General features: G+C 43.5%; 1 protein-coding gene across 1 annotated transcript; it reads right to left on the bottom strand.

Annotated features, from left to right (window-relative positions):
- Window positions 1-2,817: 2,817 nt before the first annotated feature.
- Window positions 2,818-10,441, bottom strand: RARRES1 (retinoic acid receptor responder 1). Its single transcript, XM_035334254.1, has 6 exons — window positions 10,162-10,441; window positions 6,165-6,227; window positions 5,057-5,231; window positions 4,232-4,368; window positions 3,337-3,399; window positions 2,818-3,243 (listed from the first exon to the last, which is right to left on the bottom strand). Exons 1-6 carry the CDS (start codon window positions 10,396-10,398, stop codon window positions 3,088-3,090), a joined length of 831 nt encoding a protein of 276 aa, XP_035190145.1. The 5' UTR covers window positions 10,399-10,441; the 3' UTR covers window positions 2,818-3,087.
- Window positions 10,442-17,509: the final 7,068 nt, after the last annotated feature.

Genomic DNA, 17,509 nt, shown 5'->3' with positions numbered 1-17,509 from the left:
TTTGTCTTGAATTTGTTTTATTAAAGTAATTTTATTTTTTTTACTTGATAAATCATTGTTTTGTAAGTAGGCAAGCAACTACTACTCTGTCTTTGAAAGTTTAAAAATTTTAGGTTAGCAGGCTAAATATGAACTCCAGATAGGCATGGAGGATGAACTGTCATCCAGTACCGAGTACTTTTCATCTAAGTGCTCCAAGCACAGATCCTTTGCTCCTGCAGTCCACTTACAGCATACACTCCAGAGGAATGCCAGTATTTCTTCTTTATTCTCTTTCCTCTTTATTCTTCGGAAACAATGCAAAGAGTCTCCGAAGCCGTAACGAATTGACCAAGGTCATCTGTCAGTGCTGCTTGCTTATCACCAGATCTGCTTATCACTTATGGTGCATGGCATTTGAAAAGAGTTGACAAGAATGTACATACAAGTTAACTCTTCCCAAAACTATGAGCAATATGGTTTTATTTTATATGCTTGTTTTCTTGGCTCTTTTTCAGAAAGCCAAACAGGAGTTTCCTTTTTTCAGAATCTTACAGTCAGGAGAGCATGTCACTGGTGATGCTTAGCTTCGTAATCAGTTGATTAGATCTTGCCTACTTGTAAAGAAGAGATAAAGATGATGGAATTAGGTAAGAAAAAGAATATACCATTTTCATTTAATTATTACCAGAAGATCCACTCTGGATTTTGTTTGTGTGCTCTCTCTTCCTGACCTACTCAGCTTAACAGCATTTTTGCAGATTTCCAGTAAATAGAGGAGGAAGTTCCAGTTCAAAACCAATGACATTCCTGGCACAGGATCGTGGTTGATGTTTACCAGACGTAGATAGAACTGCAATGGCCGGGCTTCTTTTCCTCAGTGTTCACAGAAAGACAGTGAAAATTACTCATTTTAAACTTGGAATGCGTACGGTGTCAGAGATTTGTCGGTGGCATGTAAATGCTAACTCACTGCAGGCATAACGTTGTATGTAAGTATGGTGTTGCTTTGGGCCAAATCCTTCTTGATTCCCTTACATCCGTAGCTTTTATTGTTGTGAAAATGCTCAGCTGGAATGAGTTTTAAGAAAAGCCCTGCATTTTCTCTAACATTTGGAGACTTCCTTAAATAAGCAAACGTTATAGCATGTTTGCCAAAGTTCAAGGATGCCTTCTGCAGTGTGAATGCAATGTAAAGAAAGAAATGGGAGCTAGTTATTATTTTTGGTTATATTTATGGCTTTTATGTTACGCTTTTTAGAGGCCAGTCATGATGTGAATTCTTGGCTGATAGATTCCACCAGATGTGTGCTGGTTCTCCACAAATCTAACACAGATGATTAGACCACAGCCTCAGGTTGCAGGCGTGGTGTAGGGGCAGCTGAGGCACGGTGAGGTCGGTTGAATTTTAAATATGAGGGAGAAAAATCTACAGGGGAAGGCTACTGGATGTGTGTGTGTGTGGGGGGGGGTCAGTGGACAAAGGAATGGGAAGAAACACTAGCAAGAGCTTCATTTCAGAAATTTTATTTCTTCATGTGTTTTTTTTTTTTTTTTAACTTCAAGCAAATTTTAGGTAGCACTTGTAGTATACGTGATGTAGTTGAGCTCTTTGAGATACGCTGTGCTTTTTTTGTGTGCGTTTGAAGAATTCATTGTGAACCAGCCTGGGCCTCAACACAGATAATGTCTGCGTTGATTTAACCAAGACTCTTGCTTCAGTACAAACTGTGTCATGTCAGGTTCTGAGCCACTGAGTGAAATCTTGGCCCTAAAGAAGTTGGTAGAAATGTTGCCTTTCTATTCCAGCAGGATTGCTACTTGCTCAGAAGTTATTATGTGCAGTTGCTTAACTGCCCTAAGTTGCATTATTTATATGGAAGGAAAGTAATCCTGGTCTGGCAAGTTGAACATACGTGATCCTCTGTTCTAGGTATGGAGAGCAGTGGCAAAGACACAGGAAGGAAATTAAACTTGTGGTTAAGTGCATTGCTGAAGTAGAGCCCCGAAGTGCAAAATCTCTATTATTTTCCTGTTTTAATTCTAAAATATGTTTTTATCACTGTTAGTTCTTTTTTAACTAAAGAAACGTTGCCAGTAAAAGCTCTGATTTCATACTTTTGATGAGAAATGTTTGTCAGCACAAAAGAAAACTCGAAGGATATGTAAAATGCTGCTTATTGTAATGGCTGTTATGTGCTGATACACTTCTGCTGACAAGCTTTTTGTATCAGGCACTGGTACACCTGTGTAAAATGCCTAAACGTGGGAGGTTATCAGCTCTCCCAACTTAAATATCCCCCACGTAGAGCCTTCACATTAACCACTGAGCAAGACTTGTGCTTGTACTGCAAATAGACTAAGACAACATTCTCAATTTCCGTCTGACTAACACTGCCTTGCAGTGTTCTGGACTGGTGACAGCTGTGGCAAGACAACAAAACGTGTTTTTCTTATATCAGTATTTCTTGAGCTGACTTCACAAATATGAGAGAAGAAGTTTATGTAAGCACACACAGCAGGGAGGAGCCGTGCCTCAGCAGGACTAGGACAGGGGAGGTGCTGGGTACTGGCTTCTGGGTGGCTTTGTGGGGAGAGGTTTTGCTGCCTCTACTCATCCACATCCTTTCAAGGGCCTCGTAGTGGGAGAAGATGGAAAATTAGGGTCAGCAGCATTGTGAAAGAAAACCCAGCTTCCACCATGTGTAATGGCATTTTTTAATTTATCTCCAATAAAACAATCAGCATATATCTACCTCAAAAAAAGTCAGCAAATATTTCTTAGTGACAGATTCACACTTTTCTCAAGATTTTTATCCAAATATATTACTTCTGTTCACAAACTATGTTACTATAAGTAACAGTAAGTTAGTGACATAAAATCAACTTGTGTATGTTTATATATAGTAGCAAAGTTTAGGTAGATCTCTAGAACATGAATTTAGAGAAATTAGAGAGATTCATTTTGGAACAAACAGACTAGTGGAAGCATTCAGACTTCCTGTAGTGAAACTTACTGTAGTGAGACTTGTATAGAAAAATTATCACAACTTCAGGCCATTAACAAAGGTTTTCTATTTAATATGTGCGTAAAGCTGACCATCTCTTTTAAAAATTTCCTTCCCTTTCATGTATAACTTCAGCCGATCCAGATTCCATTCCAGATCCATCTTCGAGCCGATGACTGTTGGAATCACAGGTGTATTTCACTTTCAGAGGGCGACCAGGAAGCCAAATGAGGCGCATGTGACACGAAACAATTTCCTGGAGAACAGATTTTAAAATGTTTGTCTTTTTTTGTCCTCACCCTGTTTTTCTGTGGGTGAAGGTAGCTGTTATAAGAACATGCTTTCTTACCTGTGTTGGCATTTCGTGGAGCAGGATGACGTAGTCAAACTCAAGGGAATCATCTTTCCTCATCTGGACATGTATCAAAGGAAAACGAACAAGAACACAGGTTATATTGGTGAAGGTCAGAAGTTACCTGATTGACTTGACTGCAGTTAGCTTGCTTAGGGAGTGAGATGAATAGGGCTCACTGACGGTAGCTGCCTGGAGTAAGACAGGTTTTTGTATATGGACAGCAGGGGCATTAGGAGCACTCACTGCATAAAACCTTTGAAGGCACTACCTACAGCGTGGCTGTAGCCTGACATGAAACTAGGCTTACACGGATGGAAATGAAGTGAGTTAACTGTCAAATAAATGTGAGGGTTTTGGCTGACTACTGAAGTCTCCTTTGGAAAGAAGCCATTCTGTATAACTTGGGAGTAATAACTGAACATGCTGTATATTGATCACGGATTAGTGAGAGAGAGAAACAAAGCTTGGGGAACTCCTACCCCATGTGTTGTAGCTGTAAGGTACGTTCCCCAGAGAGCACGAACTGGACTGATGCTCCACTTAAGCTTGGCTAGAAGGGCAGATACTAGGAGGGACTTAGTGTGGAGCTGATAAACTGCAGGATCAGATGTTCAAATTGTTTCCTGACTAAGCCTACAGAAAGCCAACAGATCCATTCATGCAAACAAGGAAAACTAAATTTTATCCAAATGAGCAGGTTTTTTCTGCCAAAGCCTGGACTGGCAAAATAATTTATTCTGATGGAGATACTTGTGTGCTGTGAAGCCACTGGGACTTTGGAAGAATCACACCCTTTGCAGCATGAGGCTGCTGACAGCTGTTTTATTCGCTGCTGCTCGACAGACTGTCAGCTTCTGCTAGGCAGACATGGAATTTCCACTTCACTTACCCACTGCTTCACAGACTTGACTTGTGTCATGAAGTAACCCACTTTCTCTGTTGACTTCTCCCACATCATGTAACTGCTGCCAGCAACAGCCAAAGCCCACACTGGCTCAAGGGCAGGTTCAATATTTCCAAAGCTGTCTGAAAAACAGTAATATAAAAATGATTAATTCTGGCTGTTCCTCAGAAAAACGAACAACCACAGAGCACTTTTGCCTGGCATAGCACTACGCCTGGGAATTGGTTCTTCTTTCAGACACGTTCCAATCTTGAACAGGGAGGGGAATGAAGTGGTGCTAAACCTACTGCAACCGCAGAAGTATGAGAGCATGAAGGAAGTGAAAATTTCCAAGAGACATTACTCACAGGTTCCCCCCAGGGAGGTGAGGAACCCAGTGTCCACAATAACAGAGGTCATTGCCACCTGAAGGAAAGGAGAGAGCAGGGCGCTCGGTTTCCAGGATGGAAAAATTCTGTTGGTTATCCCTGGTGAAATTCTGTCCACAGCTGGGCAAGGTGAGTGCGTTGAGGCAGTTGATATTACTTGAGGACATTCTGCATTCACTTTACTGTCAAATTGTATGGTCTTGTTTTTAAATCCAGAACACCCTCACAACATTGTGTTGACTCCCACCGTTGCTAAACATGGAAGGTCTTTTTCTCCCCAGGAACTACCGGCAAGGCAGTTGTTCTGTTAGTTAGCTCTATAGTTTTAGGGTTGCACTGTGTGTTTCTGCTTTTTAAAACACAGGTATGTTTGTTTGTATCCTTTAGTGTCCAAACTCTTTGACACGAAATGAAACACGGTTGATTATTTGGAGGAGCATACCTGGAATATTGCTTCCGATTATTGGTTTGGTGCGGTGCTTAAGTTTTTGGTATAATCTGTTGTCCTCTTCTTGAATTTGCTTCTGGTCTTTGGTGTTTATGCACTTGATATTAACAGCAGGCGGAGACTTTTTCTTTGAATACAAGACTGTAGCAAGGCAGCTCCCAGCATTGTCCTATAGAAGTAGCAATTTAAAACTGTTATCTTTAACATTTTATTTACCAGCAACACATTCTTAAAAGAAAATCTTGGCGTTAACATGTGAAGTATATGTATGGACTAGATACATGAGACGCTATATGAAGCTATACAGAGGTCATAGAAAGCCTTTAGAAGGATATCTTTTTTTTACTTCCAGAAAGGTAAAGAAGTTAAAAACAACAAGACTAAACTGATTTTTTTTTTTAAATATAATAGTTAAAATGTAGCAGAAATGCACCAAGTCATCTTGGAAATATACCTGCAAATTCTCAAGAAATAATATGAATTGATAATGGGGACTTCCATTGTATGACACTTCTGCCTTGAACCAAAAATAATGCTTCATATTATGTGGTACTCAGGGACGTGGGTTAGTGGGTAATATTGGTGGTATGGGGACGGTTGGACAAGATAATCTTGCAGGTCTTTTCCGACCTTAATGATTCTATGATTAAGTTCTAAAAATAATTTCAATTGTATAAGAAGCGTGTAATAGAAAAAGGTATGCTTATAGTTAAATTGCTAGTGGCAGCTGTGACAGAATGCATGGAAAGAGGGTTATAATTAAAAATAAAGCAACAATATTTGCTCTCTTTGGTGTGTGGACACAACAGGAGCTACAGCTGGTTAACGAGGACCATACTGTGACACTGAGTTTGGATCACCACGAGGTCTGACTCAGAAGCTTGGCTGCTTGATGTGACTTAGCTGAGACAGCCACTGCAGGCAGCGAGCAAAGCAGGTAACTGCAGCGCCTGCAAACCACGGCCCATGCTGGAAGGGTATAACCAGGAAAGTAAGGCCTAAGTTCCATTTACAGAAGCACTTAAATATATCTTGTTTTTGAAGAAGTTGGAGTTTATGTAATGCACGCAGTAAGAGGAAACGTGCGGGACTGTAAACTTACCCTGCTTCTGTAGTCTTCGGTAGTGAACTGCATGTAATGCTTCTGACCAACTCCTGGAATGCTCTGAAAGAGAAGGAGAGGAGGAGTCAGCCCACAGTGTAACTGTAGTCTTGCTGAGGTGTGCCACAAGCATGGAGGAGGGAACCTGAGGGTGCCTTGACTACCTCATGGCCTTGTAATGCCATGAAATTGGCCAGGTGAGGGCCATGGAGCTGATCCCAACAGCAAACGCAAAGGATCTTAATAAATAACCTTGATAAAAGGATCTTAAAAACAACAATACATAGAGCAACACCTCTGTTTGGTAGTCTGATTTCTTTTCTAAACACAGTCCTCTTCAGGTAAACAGGAGGGGCATTCTGGCTGTTTGCACAACGCTGTTAGAATCCAACGGAAACGTGCACGTATTTATCTAAACTTGGCCCTTTGTGTTCCATCATCTTTTCTTCCATGAAGCCATTAACAGCGTACGGTTAGCAGAGTTTCATTTACAGGGCAAGGCCATCAGCCCAGCACCTGCCTTTAGTACATACACGTTACGTGCTGCAGATAAGAGGAAATGTTGGTTTACTCATTTGCTCTACCTTCAGGAAATCTCCTTTTTAAAGAGAGCCAGGTTTGGAGTAGGGCCACATAATACCGTGAATAGAATGAAAGAAACAGGATGAGTTCAGACCTTTGTAACCTTTTCTCTGTCCTTCTCTCCCACCCTCATTTTGTGCACTGGTTAAAATATTGTCCTGATCCACTTAGTCTCAAGTCAAAGTGACAGGTTTTTACATGTTAACACAGTACATTTTACTCTTAGTATAGCAAAGTGGTAAAAACTAACTTTCTGAACTGCAGGTTTATGGAAAGGGTCTTATCTCATAATTGCTGCAGTCAAGCCTAAGTCTCTAATTATTGGAAAGGTACCCAAAGATACTATTACTACAGATAATTTTTTCTAGCATTCTTCATTGAATCAAGTATTGGTATTTTTAAGCCCGGTGACCTAGGCTTACTCCTTTTCTTGTCATCAGTACTACAGATAAGAGAACCTGAAACAGAGTCAGGCGGACTACAACACTCCCAAAGCAGAAGCTTAGCTCTGGATTAACTGATGATAATGGAGGGGTTTTCCTGCTGAACCTCTTCCTCAAGCAGCACAATACAGCAGCTGGACTGCACGCTCCCAGTTACAACACAGGGGACTTGGTCCTTAACAGCAGCTCTTCTATACTCAGGTCAGAGCTTTGCAGTCCAGCATATTCAGTCATTAAAAAAGCGTTCAATTTTTCTTCCAGAATTACCTTCCTTGCCCTGGTTTCACCTGCCTCATCGCCTAAAGAAAAAAAAAAAAAAGCTCTGATAACTTTGACAACAGTAATCATATTCTGACAAAGTATCTCAGGAGTTTCATTTTGCTTGTTTGATACCACGCACTAATAAAAAAAGAGTGGAACTTTTTATTCAGTCAACAGAAGAGATTAAAAACATCTCAACAGAAGAGATTAAAAGCTCTTCATGATTAATGGCTTGTTAAACACTTTCTTTAAAACAGAACACACAATTCTGTGCTCATGTGGTTTTGGAGTAGGTACTCTGTCTGTCTTCAACACCACCACCACAGCAGTACTGCTCACCTAGAAAGCTTTCAAGTGGCACTACACAGCTAAAACACATAGGTTATGCATACCAGAGAACTTCTGATCTCTCAGCAGGGAGATCTTACATTTGGCATGAAATCGTTTTATTTTTTTACAAATGTATTTCTAGTTTCTAAGAAAAAAAAAAAGCGCTTTTACTTCCACAATTACTTTCACTATTAACCCGCGGTGCATTACTGTAAACTGTTGCATAGTGTGAATTAAATACGGGCTGAGGGATATTGTACATGACACAATGATGGCAGGCTGAAAGCAGCCAGATAAAAGTGTCCAAAAGAAAAGAAAACAAGTGAGTAATTCATTTTTCCACTCAACAGCTGGGTCACGGGATTGTTTTATTACCAGGCTCAAAAATAATGCAACTTTCACGACGGATTTCTAGTACTGTAAAGGCCAGAGCAGCTATTTATGAGCAGCTTCATTCCAGGTCCTGATGGAGGCAGTTTGACAACAAGTTTACACTGCTCTAACCCTCTGCTGGCACTAGAAGGGGCAATCCCTCTCACCCCATCTCCTCTGTGTTTGCCCACCGGCCTGTGTTCACTCCGGGGGTCAGAGGGCTGCCCCGACCCCAAAGCATGAAGCAGCCGGCACCGCTGCTGCACGCTGCCACGGGGCCCTGGGGGGTCCCCACCTTGCAGCCCTCCACTGCCCCTGCAAGCCAGCTCAGGTGGCTTCTGTCCTGGCTACTGGGGAGGGAAAAGCCAGCAAAGATGGCCATTTTCTCTGCCTCTCAGTATCTAGCTTTTCCTACATAACCTACGTACCCTGCCACTTTTTTGCCAGAAGAGGAAAGCACTGAAGTCTGCTTTTACCTGAACTTGAAAAGTCCTTCACATCTAGCAGTTACTGTACTGGAGACAGTCTCCACTCCTGTTTCCAATTAGCATGGCCAGTGGGCTAACGATGTTTGCTTTAAAATACAATGCTCATGGTTACATTTAATAATGAAATTACCCTATTTTTGCTAGATCCAATAATACATTAGCAAACAGGTAACTAGCCTTAAAAACAAACGATATTTCTGTCTCTTATATTCACATTAGATAGCACATTCCTTCCAGGAAATTCTTTTCATTTTTTACAGTGGAGGACAGGAAACAAGGAAGTGACCGTGTCTGCAGTGTTTCTTCTCTATAAAAACAAGAGTATGCAGAGAAAAAAAGGAAGTAAACTGCATAAATTGGTTACAGCAAGCTCCTACAGCATCAAGTGCTGTGAGGAAATAATGAGGCATTTCATTTCTCCATAACGAACCAATTTTTTCTTTGCTGTATTAAAAGGCAGGTGTGCAATACCAGGTGGAGAAATACTCGGTTACACCGGGGTTGGAAAGAGGATCTGCACCAACCACCTCCTGATACCTGTTGGTGTACAAGAGAAGTGCACTGCTCCAGCGGTACACACTGCTCCCAGAGGCTGTGCTGTTGTGCTTAACAGAGGCACAAGCATCTGTAAATGTTAGTGTGTATGTATGCATGTGTGTGTGGTACCCTGTAAAGTGCCCAGTAAATACAGAAGGGCCACCTGCACATTTCAAGAGAAGCATCAAATATTGTAGTCAATTTCTGTCACCTATTGCTGCAGCAACTTCAGAGGAAGAACGAGATGTCACACTCGCACGCCCATCTTCAGCATCTGTTAAGCTGTATGTTTACCAAAGCATTTGAGAGCGGTGATAAGAACAGTAAGCTACCCACAGGCTATGGTCTCAGGTAAATCCATAGCGGGACACTGCACTGGCTTTCCCAGACAGGTAAAGTGACTAATGCCATCATTCAGCCTCACCTTACACAAGGTAACACACAAAATCTGAACGGTTATGCAGTTCATAAAGGGTAAGAAAGCTGGAAATGTTGACTACTTTCAGGCGCACACCCCATGCATCAGTTTCCCCTCTCCCTTCCACACTGTGGCGCTTTGGGTCCCAGCTTGGACCACTCAGAGCTATCACGACCAGCATATGGGGCTTGAATTCGGGGGATAGTTAAATAATCAGGCAGCTAATTAGTGACCTTTTGGGGCAGCTCCTCCCTCCCTCCCTGCTGGGGGACCTGGGGGCCCTGACCCTGTGAGGGGAGAAGCAGCGCCCTGAGGGGAAGGGGCAGCGGGGAGGCGGGAGAGCGCCCAGCGCGGAGCCGCGCTTACCTCAGGGCGCTTCGGCTGCTGCCCACCGCCCCATTCTCCTACGATAACTATCATTATTTCATTTTTCGTTTCCCAGCGCCGCTTTCTGCCCTCGCAGCCCTCCAAGCGCACCGCTGCGAGGCGCCCCCCGCCCGCCCCGCTCTCCTCAGGAGCCGCGGCCACCCCTCGCCCCCTCCGCCGCCCCGCGGGGGTGCCGGTACCTTTATGGTGGCTTTGCGGATCTGCCCCAGCGCCCGCAGCCCGCTCGGGGACGCCGCGTGGAAGTTGTAGTTGTGCAGAGCCACCCGTGCCGCCCCCACGGCCAGGCGGCTGCTGGGGTCCAGGGCCCGCTCGGCGCCCGGTGCCCAGGGCGGATGGTCCGCCACGGCCGGCCCGGGGAGCTGGGCGCTGAGGAGAAGGACGACGAGGACGGGCAGAGCGGCGCCGAGCCCCTGCATGGTGCCCGGGAGACGGCGGCTGAGCACTGAGGCGAGCTCCCGGCAGGGCCGGTACTAATAGCGGGGCCCGGCCCGCCGCCTCCCGCCCTCCCTTCCCCGCCCGGGAAGCGCTGGGGAAAGTCCGGGCTCGGCGGCTACTCCCCTTCCCCTCAGCCCTCCCACCTGCTGCAGCCCGCCTGGCAGGGCTGAGGAGGCTGAGGGCAGCCGGGGGGCCGTAGGGCTCCCCTCAGCCCCCCGGGGCTCCCCTCAGGCTCCCCCAGCCGTCCCCCCAAGGTGTGAAGCAGTCCCCTTCTCAAGTGCCATGTGTGGAACACTTGTCATGACAGCAGAGCAAATACAGACCACTGTGCTACAAGAAAGAGTTGGCTCCACCATCATTACACCTCCCAGAAACTAAACCTGCTCTCTCAGAGACACCCTAAAGGCATCTCTCCAAGGCACAGCTGAAAAATTCTGGGAATGACACACGAGAAGCAGTTACACACATCGCCATCAGCCCAGTATCCTTTGGCAGTGACTACCTAGAGAAGACTGAAGGAACGAGGAAGAAGTGACACTTCCCAGTAGAAGATATCTGCACTGGAATTGTATCCTGTATAGAAAAGTTAACTTTTGGTTAACTTGCCACCTCTCGTGGTTTCACAACGCACTGCTTGACTTAATGTCATATCTGGAGTGATACGTCCGCTTTTCAGAGAGAAGTGGCATTTTTCATATATTTTGGGTGGGGAAATGTTTACAGAAATTTGCAGAGGGAGCAAGCAAATTATTTCCTTACGCAAACACTTGCCATGTTTGTCTCCAATATTTTCGGTTTAGCTAGAGGAAACCACCACATTCCAGCCTTTCCTCATTTATCTTCACCACGATGACAACTCAGATGTTACTTTTGAAATGAAATACAAAGCATCATTCTCCTCAGCTGACACTGGGAGCCTGATCGTGCCAGTTCCTTCCAAGTTGCTTCCAAGTGCCAGTTGCTTCCCGATGCTGCCGGCTTGCTTCACGCCCTTCGTTTCTCACAGCAGCGCTCCGGAGGTAGGACGAGCAGCGGAGAAGTCACTTGGGCAAAGGGACTGCAGGCTGCTGAAAGGCCTCAGTGAGCCACGGCACGAAGCAGGGATATCTGGTGAGAAAAGCTTTGGTGGAAGAAGCATAACAGGGTGGGCAGGGAGGAGGTTGGGCCTGCTGGGTGCCTTCTTCTCCAGCATACAGCATTAGTTCTCTCATGTGCTGCAGCTGTCCCCGCTCAAGGGAAGAAGTTAGAACCACCCTGTGCAGAGGCTTCACATTCACAGTTTTGGTGACTTGGATTTGGTGGTAGTTCAGAGTCCTAAATACGAGGTAAAAGTTTAAAATACCTTTTGTAGATCTGGCCCTTTGTCACTAACGCTGGAAAAGCCTGCAAATCCCTATGTCTCAGTGCTGAGCCTTGAGGCTTTGACCTTATCCTTAACTTCCTATGTGCTTCCTTTTCCCTCATATGTTCTCCTCCTTTTCCTGCTTTCTCTGTCAGCATCCCTCTCTGTGATATGGTTGTTTCCTTCCTCCCGAGCACAACAAAGACGCTGTGTGTAACTGAGATCTGGGGTCAATATGGACAGAAAACCTGTATCACAGAGCAGGGAACAGAAAGGAATTTCCACAGCCATTTCCTAAATTGCTGTAGAGATTGTGTTGCTATAATTTGCTGTTGATCTAACGTGACTCCAAATTTAAAAACATTTTGACTTGGAAAAATAAAAGCTCAAATGCTGAGTAGGTCTAGGTCAGGGCTGGGGACATGCTCCTAAATACGTACAAACACAGGCATTTGCTGCTTTCACAAAATTTTGGAAGTGTATTTATTTTAAGTCCTTCTTGTAAGGGAAGTTATGGGGCCCTTAAAGGCGGAAAGTGCATGCTGTAAGAGCCAGGCCTCAGGCTCTGCTCTGCTCGTTTGCTTCAGGCTTTTTGGTGAGAGTAAAAATGAAGCTCCGCAGCGTGCAATATCTAAACACCGAGAACAGAAGCTAGAGATCCAACTCAAAGGGGTATACATACTCGAGTTAACTGGGATGTGCCACAGGCAGCTGTTCTATAATATCTTTATACCTCTCATCATCCCAGTTCACTCGGTCCAGGTTCAAAGAGGAGGGTGGTGGTATAAGTTACATGTTAATAACCCCCCTCTCACTCTCTCTGCTGTAACAAACGGTGCATTACGGCAGGTTTCCCAGCATCAACGCTGTGCAGTAGTTTACATCACGCTTATGTCACGTCTGACTCGGGCCCTTCCAAAATGGAAGCGAGGGTTGTTTAAGGCAGCTGGTCGAAAAAGCATTCTGAGGTTTTCGTTTTCTTACCATCTTTTTCATGACATCAAATACTTGTTTAGAGGCCAGTTATTCCTAATTTGTTTCATATTTGAAGACTATTTCTATATCCTTTGTAAGCATTTTACAACAGACCTCACTGGCTCGTAATCACTAGCAGATGACTGTAATATAATACACTGAATTTGGACAAAATTCGGTTTATTTTGTTTTGCAACTTTTCTAGTTCTAGCTTCAGTGTCTTGCTGTAGTTAAAAACAAGCTCTTTATGGCCATCTTACTTAATTTTAAGGGAATTATGCATAGCTTTATTTTTTACCCCATCAGTAACAACATCTTGATTTTTATTCTAAATCATTAATCACAAGAGCTTATTTTCTGTATATTTTGTCTCCTTTTTTATTATTTTTTTTCCCCTGGATAAATAAAGCTTTTAATAGTTGATCTTTTAATGCATTTCTGGGCCAACCTTGCCTATGGTTAAGCTCAGACTTAAAAATGTCATTTTTAGTGTGGCTCATTTTTTTCAGGGAAATTTGGTTTTAAAGGCTTCTGCCTATTTTTAGGTCTTTCTGGTCATAGATAAGATTTTTTAAAAGAGGAACATATATATGAAGTGCCCCAAGCAACAGTTTCCATTCTTGCACATCCAGGTAGCAGCAGAGTTTTCCCAATGGCTTGTGTGTATGTGACTCAGCTCAGGCTGTGTTTTCCTGCAGATGTTAGCGCTTAAAATTCTTGATATATGTGTTGTATTTTTCCAGAAAGGGAGGCAATGTGAAAGCCAAAGTGACACCTTCCATACTTTGAGTGAGCATATAGTAAAAAAGTCTTCTAAAAAAAGTCAAAACAAGATGAGAGACAGCAGCTGACGGTAATTCATGTCACGGTGAATATTTATTGGCTTCGAGGACTCTGACTTGTTCTCCCATTAAATTTATGGGATTGTTTTTGACCAGAACTGTTGGAGCTGGGATATGAAGAAAAGCGTAAGAACTTGAAAGCTATTCATTACTTAAATGCAAGTTGTTTGGGTCAGTACAGGGGAATAACGCTTGAAATGTAAGGGGTTTTGATATCTGTGTCAGTTAAGGTCTAATAATCCATAATCCCTCCTAGCCAAAATATGCAAATGGATCGATGCTATCTGCTTGCATTGTTTTGTGTATTTTTATATTGCCTTTAAAATGTGTGCCAATATCAAAGAGTCACGAGTAAGCTTCAGAGTTTTCTTTTAACTGCTCCTGTGCTGCCGGCAAACTTCTCTGGTGAATTATCCATCAGGGCTTCTGGTCTTGTTGCTTGAAGGCTCCTCTAGTTCAGAGGCTACGCCTGGTGGTGTAAATCACCTTTAATCTCCCACCGTACTCTTCTCCCCAGATGTTTGAAGCCATTTCTTGCAATCTACTGTAGCTTTAGTGTATCAGATCCATTTGACAGCCCATCAAACATTTAAATACTTAAACACTTAAACTCTGTGAACCTAGTGAAGAGAGGAACACCAAAATCCTCAAGCACGTAAAAATCCTGTTTTACTGTGTCAGTGGATTTTAGCCACTATTTGTTTGTTCTTCCCCAAGGTTAGCAACATTTCTTCCCAAAATACGAACAGTGGTTGCAGTATCAATGTGCTAGCACCAATTTTAGTAACAAAGTGCGTGCAATTTGGATCCATTTTCCTCTTCATTTAATGGTGGTAGCTCATGTATCTGGGGAATTCAGCATGGAATTGCTTATCATTGGGCTGCATCTTTAACCATCTCAACTGGCTATGGCAATACACATCACTGATTCTTTGGGATTTTCTTGAGGGTGTATCACATAATAGGACCACATTTAAAGTCATCTACGCTGGGGAATAGCCCCAAAGCTACGATGTACCGCTTTTACAACTACTATTAACTTCTTAACCTTTATAAAGGATCGAGTGTGCAGACTGATGGCACACGCCCTGCACTGCCAGCATCTGCAGAGGCTGTCTGGGAGAGGGGTGAGCTGCCCGGGCTGCCAGCAGGAAAGGTTTGCGGGGTATTTCCTGGCATGGACATTGCCTAGGGGTCACAGGGCTTGAGAAAGGAGAGGAGCTTACAGCAGATGGCTTAATTTAAGACATAAATAATGGAATCAGAAACGGTCTTGTGCTAGAAAATAGGAATAAATGTGAAATGGCCTAAACCCAAGAAAAGTGAAAGGCTGTATGTTACAGCAAGGGAGAGTAAATGATTGCAGCTTATTACTACTGTTGTTCTAACATTAAAAGGATGCACAAAACATTTTGCTAATCTGTTTAGATTTTCTTTTGATGATGTATGGCATTAACACACTTCAGAGAAATCTCGGTTTATGGACTGGCCCCAGCAAACACATCCCTTACACGCCCCGTGAGATACAGTCACTACAGAGACGAGCGTGAGCATAAACAATGAACAATGCTTCTTAATCACAGTTCTAAAAACTAAACGGGTCTTGGGCACATGTTCGGGCCTGCTCACAAATACATGGAAATTAAAGCAGCCATTTAAAGCCGTAAGTATTGCTGATAGAAGAACAAACGCCACTGAGAACTCTGTGCTCCTGGTGGTCACCACGGGAGGAACTCAGCCGAAAGGCTGGGCAGAGCCGGGATGCTTGGTGACTCCTTCTGTCCTCTCTGCAGCTCTTGCAGCCTTCCTGCCTCTCCAGAGACATGGAGACAGCGCTCCAGATCTCTGAAAGATGGAGTCTAAAACTAAACATCTAAGAGCAGTGCTCGTATCTAATTCCTCCTGGCAGATCTGGATGGATGCTAAGTCATGACCCCTCGCCTCACACACAGGGTTTTATTTTGTTTGAGGTTAACGTTTACCTCATAGCTGACAGCAATAAAAATCACCTCGAAACGCAGGCGTTTCTGACGCGTGTTTTATTAAAGAATCAGTGTATGTCACTGTTAAATAAGCATTGCAACAGAACAATCATTTTTGAATTGTTTAGTTGCTCAATGTTTAAGCAAGGCATTAAATGTTTGCACAATAAGGGAACAACGGCTCAGTTAGTGTTTTAAGTAAGGTGGGGACAAATGAGTGAATTCCTACACCGGATTCCTTAACACTGCATCACAAACTGTCTTCTTGCAGGTGACGTATTCGAAAAGATCCAGCAGAGGTAAGAGCTGAGAGGAAACGCATTTTTCATGTCTTGCTCACTCTATCCTCCCTTTTCTCCTCAGGTCTGTGACCGCTGCTCTCTGGGCAGGGAGCATTTCCAGGTGTCCTCTCTCACCAGGAGCAGGGGGTGCCTACGTGGAAGGTCCAGCACCTGTACGATCAGAAGGCAAAATGAGCAAGTGGAGGCACAGCCCGACAGTCATCCTGAACAGGCGGTGCTGGGCAGACAAAAAGCCTACCCTCGTTCTTTTTTTCTTCTCCAAAGTTTCTGATGTCTCTCAGACCAAAGATGAAACACACAAAGTAAGCACTCCTCATTGAAAGGTTCCTTAGATCAGTTAGTGATTTTCACTTGAAAATAAGTGAACTTTATTCTTAATTCTCTGGTGAGAAGAAAGATACGGTTTTGTTGCAGGGAGACATTTCAAAGACCGGTTGATTCGTATGTGGAAACTTATATTCATAAACTGAATTTAGAACTCTTTTTTTCAAGATATGCTCAAAGTAAAACTCTGATCTGTTCTTTTGTTAGTAGGCTTATTACCCATTTTTCAGCTCACGCCTATGAAATGGCGTGGTGACAATTGACACGTTCCTAGTTCTACTGTTCTCACAGTGTTCCCTGTAACACCAGGTGATTCAGTCCTGATGCAGACCCTGAGTAAGGCAGGTTTCTCATCAGGACCTTCTAAACTCATCTCACAGTATTGTGATTTTTCACTGGGAGGCGCATATGTGGTTATCACAGATACTACTTATGCAGCTTAAAAATACACTGGAGCTACATTTGTACTCTGAGCATTAGATAAATATGGAATAAAAACATAATTTTCTTTAAGAAATTCAGCTATACATCACTCCTTGATGTGCTAACAAACAGTTTCTTCTCTCAGCACTTCTCCAACTGGTCCATGGCAGTTTCCTTCCCATTGCTCCATCTACCGATAATATCATTTCTTGGTTCTGACTAGGAATAGTTCCTTCTTTGTTCCTTTCTGCATCACTGTGCGTTCCCAGAACTTCTACGAAAATGAACTTTTTACTCGATTAGTCATTCTGTTTTGACAAACGCGTACTCATTTCCTCGCATATACGTATAAAAGCTGTTCTGTTTATTTCTGCATATCGTGCCGTTGGGTTTAACCAGCAGGATGATAGTGGAGTCAAAATGGAAATCTCTCTGTTAGGTTTGAGGGTTAAAGAAAATATGGAGAAACAACATCGCTTACAGGGCGCAGACTTCAGAGTGGCCAGTGTGGTACTGCTCATGAGCATTGTAGTCACTTAAACACTGTTTACACTGAAAAAAATCCAAGTCACATTTGAAAGCTATGATCTCAGCAGTGGCTTTGATCCCGTAATAAGACTGAATAAAAGGCTCAACAAAAACACAGTGTAGGAAGAACAGTAGAGGAACACTACCCAGTAATTTCTGGAGACATTAATGCCAGTTGGAGAGACTACAAGGAGAAAGTCCTCCAGCTTTCAGTGCCATTAAATTTAGGAGAACTTGTGTAACCTGGCAAATCTCCAGTGACACGAGCTGAGTGCTGCGGACCTGCATCCCGTCACAACAGACAGCGAACTGACCATCTGTATCCTCGCCTCTTGCTACATGCCAATGTAAAAAATGTTCTTGTGCATTCAGGC

Source organism: Oxyura jamaicensis, chromosome 9 (assembly GCF_011077185.1).
Source record: "Oxyura jamaicensis isolate SHBP4307 breed ruddy duck chromosome 9, BPBGC_Ojam_1.0, whole genome shotgun sequence".
In the NCBI taxonomy this organism is placed as follows: Eukaryota; Metazoa; Chordata; class Aves; order Anseriformes; family Anatidae; genus Oxyura; species Oxyura jamaicensis.
The sequence above is the reverse complement of the archived record's forward strand: the minus strand, read 5'-3'. Positions and strand labels throughout refer to the sequence as shown.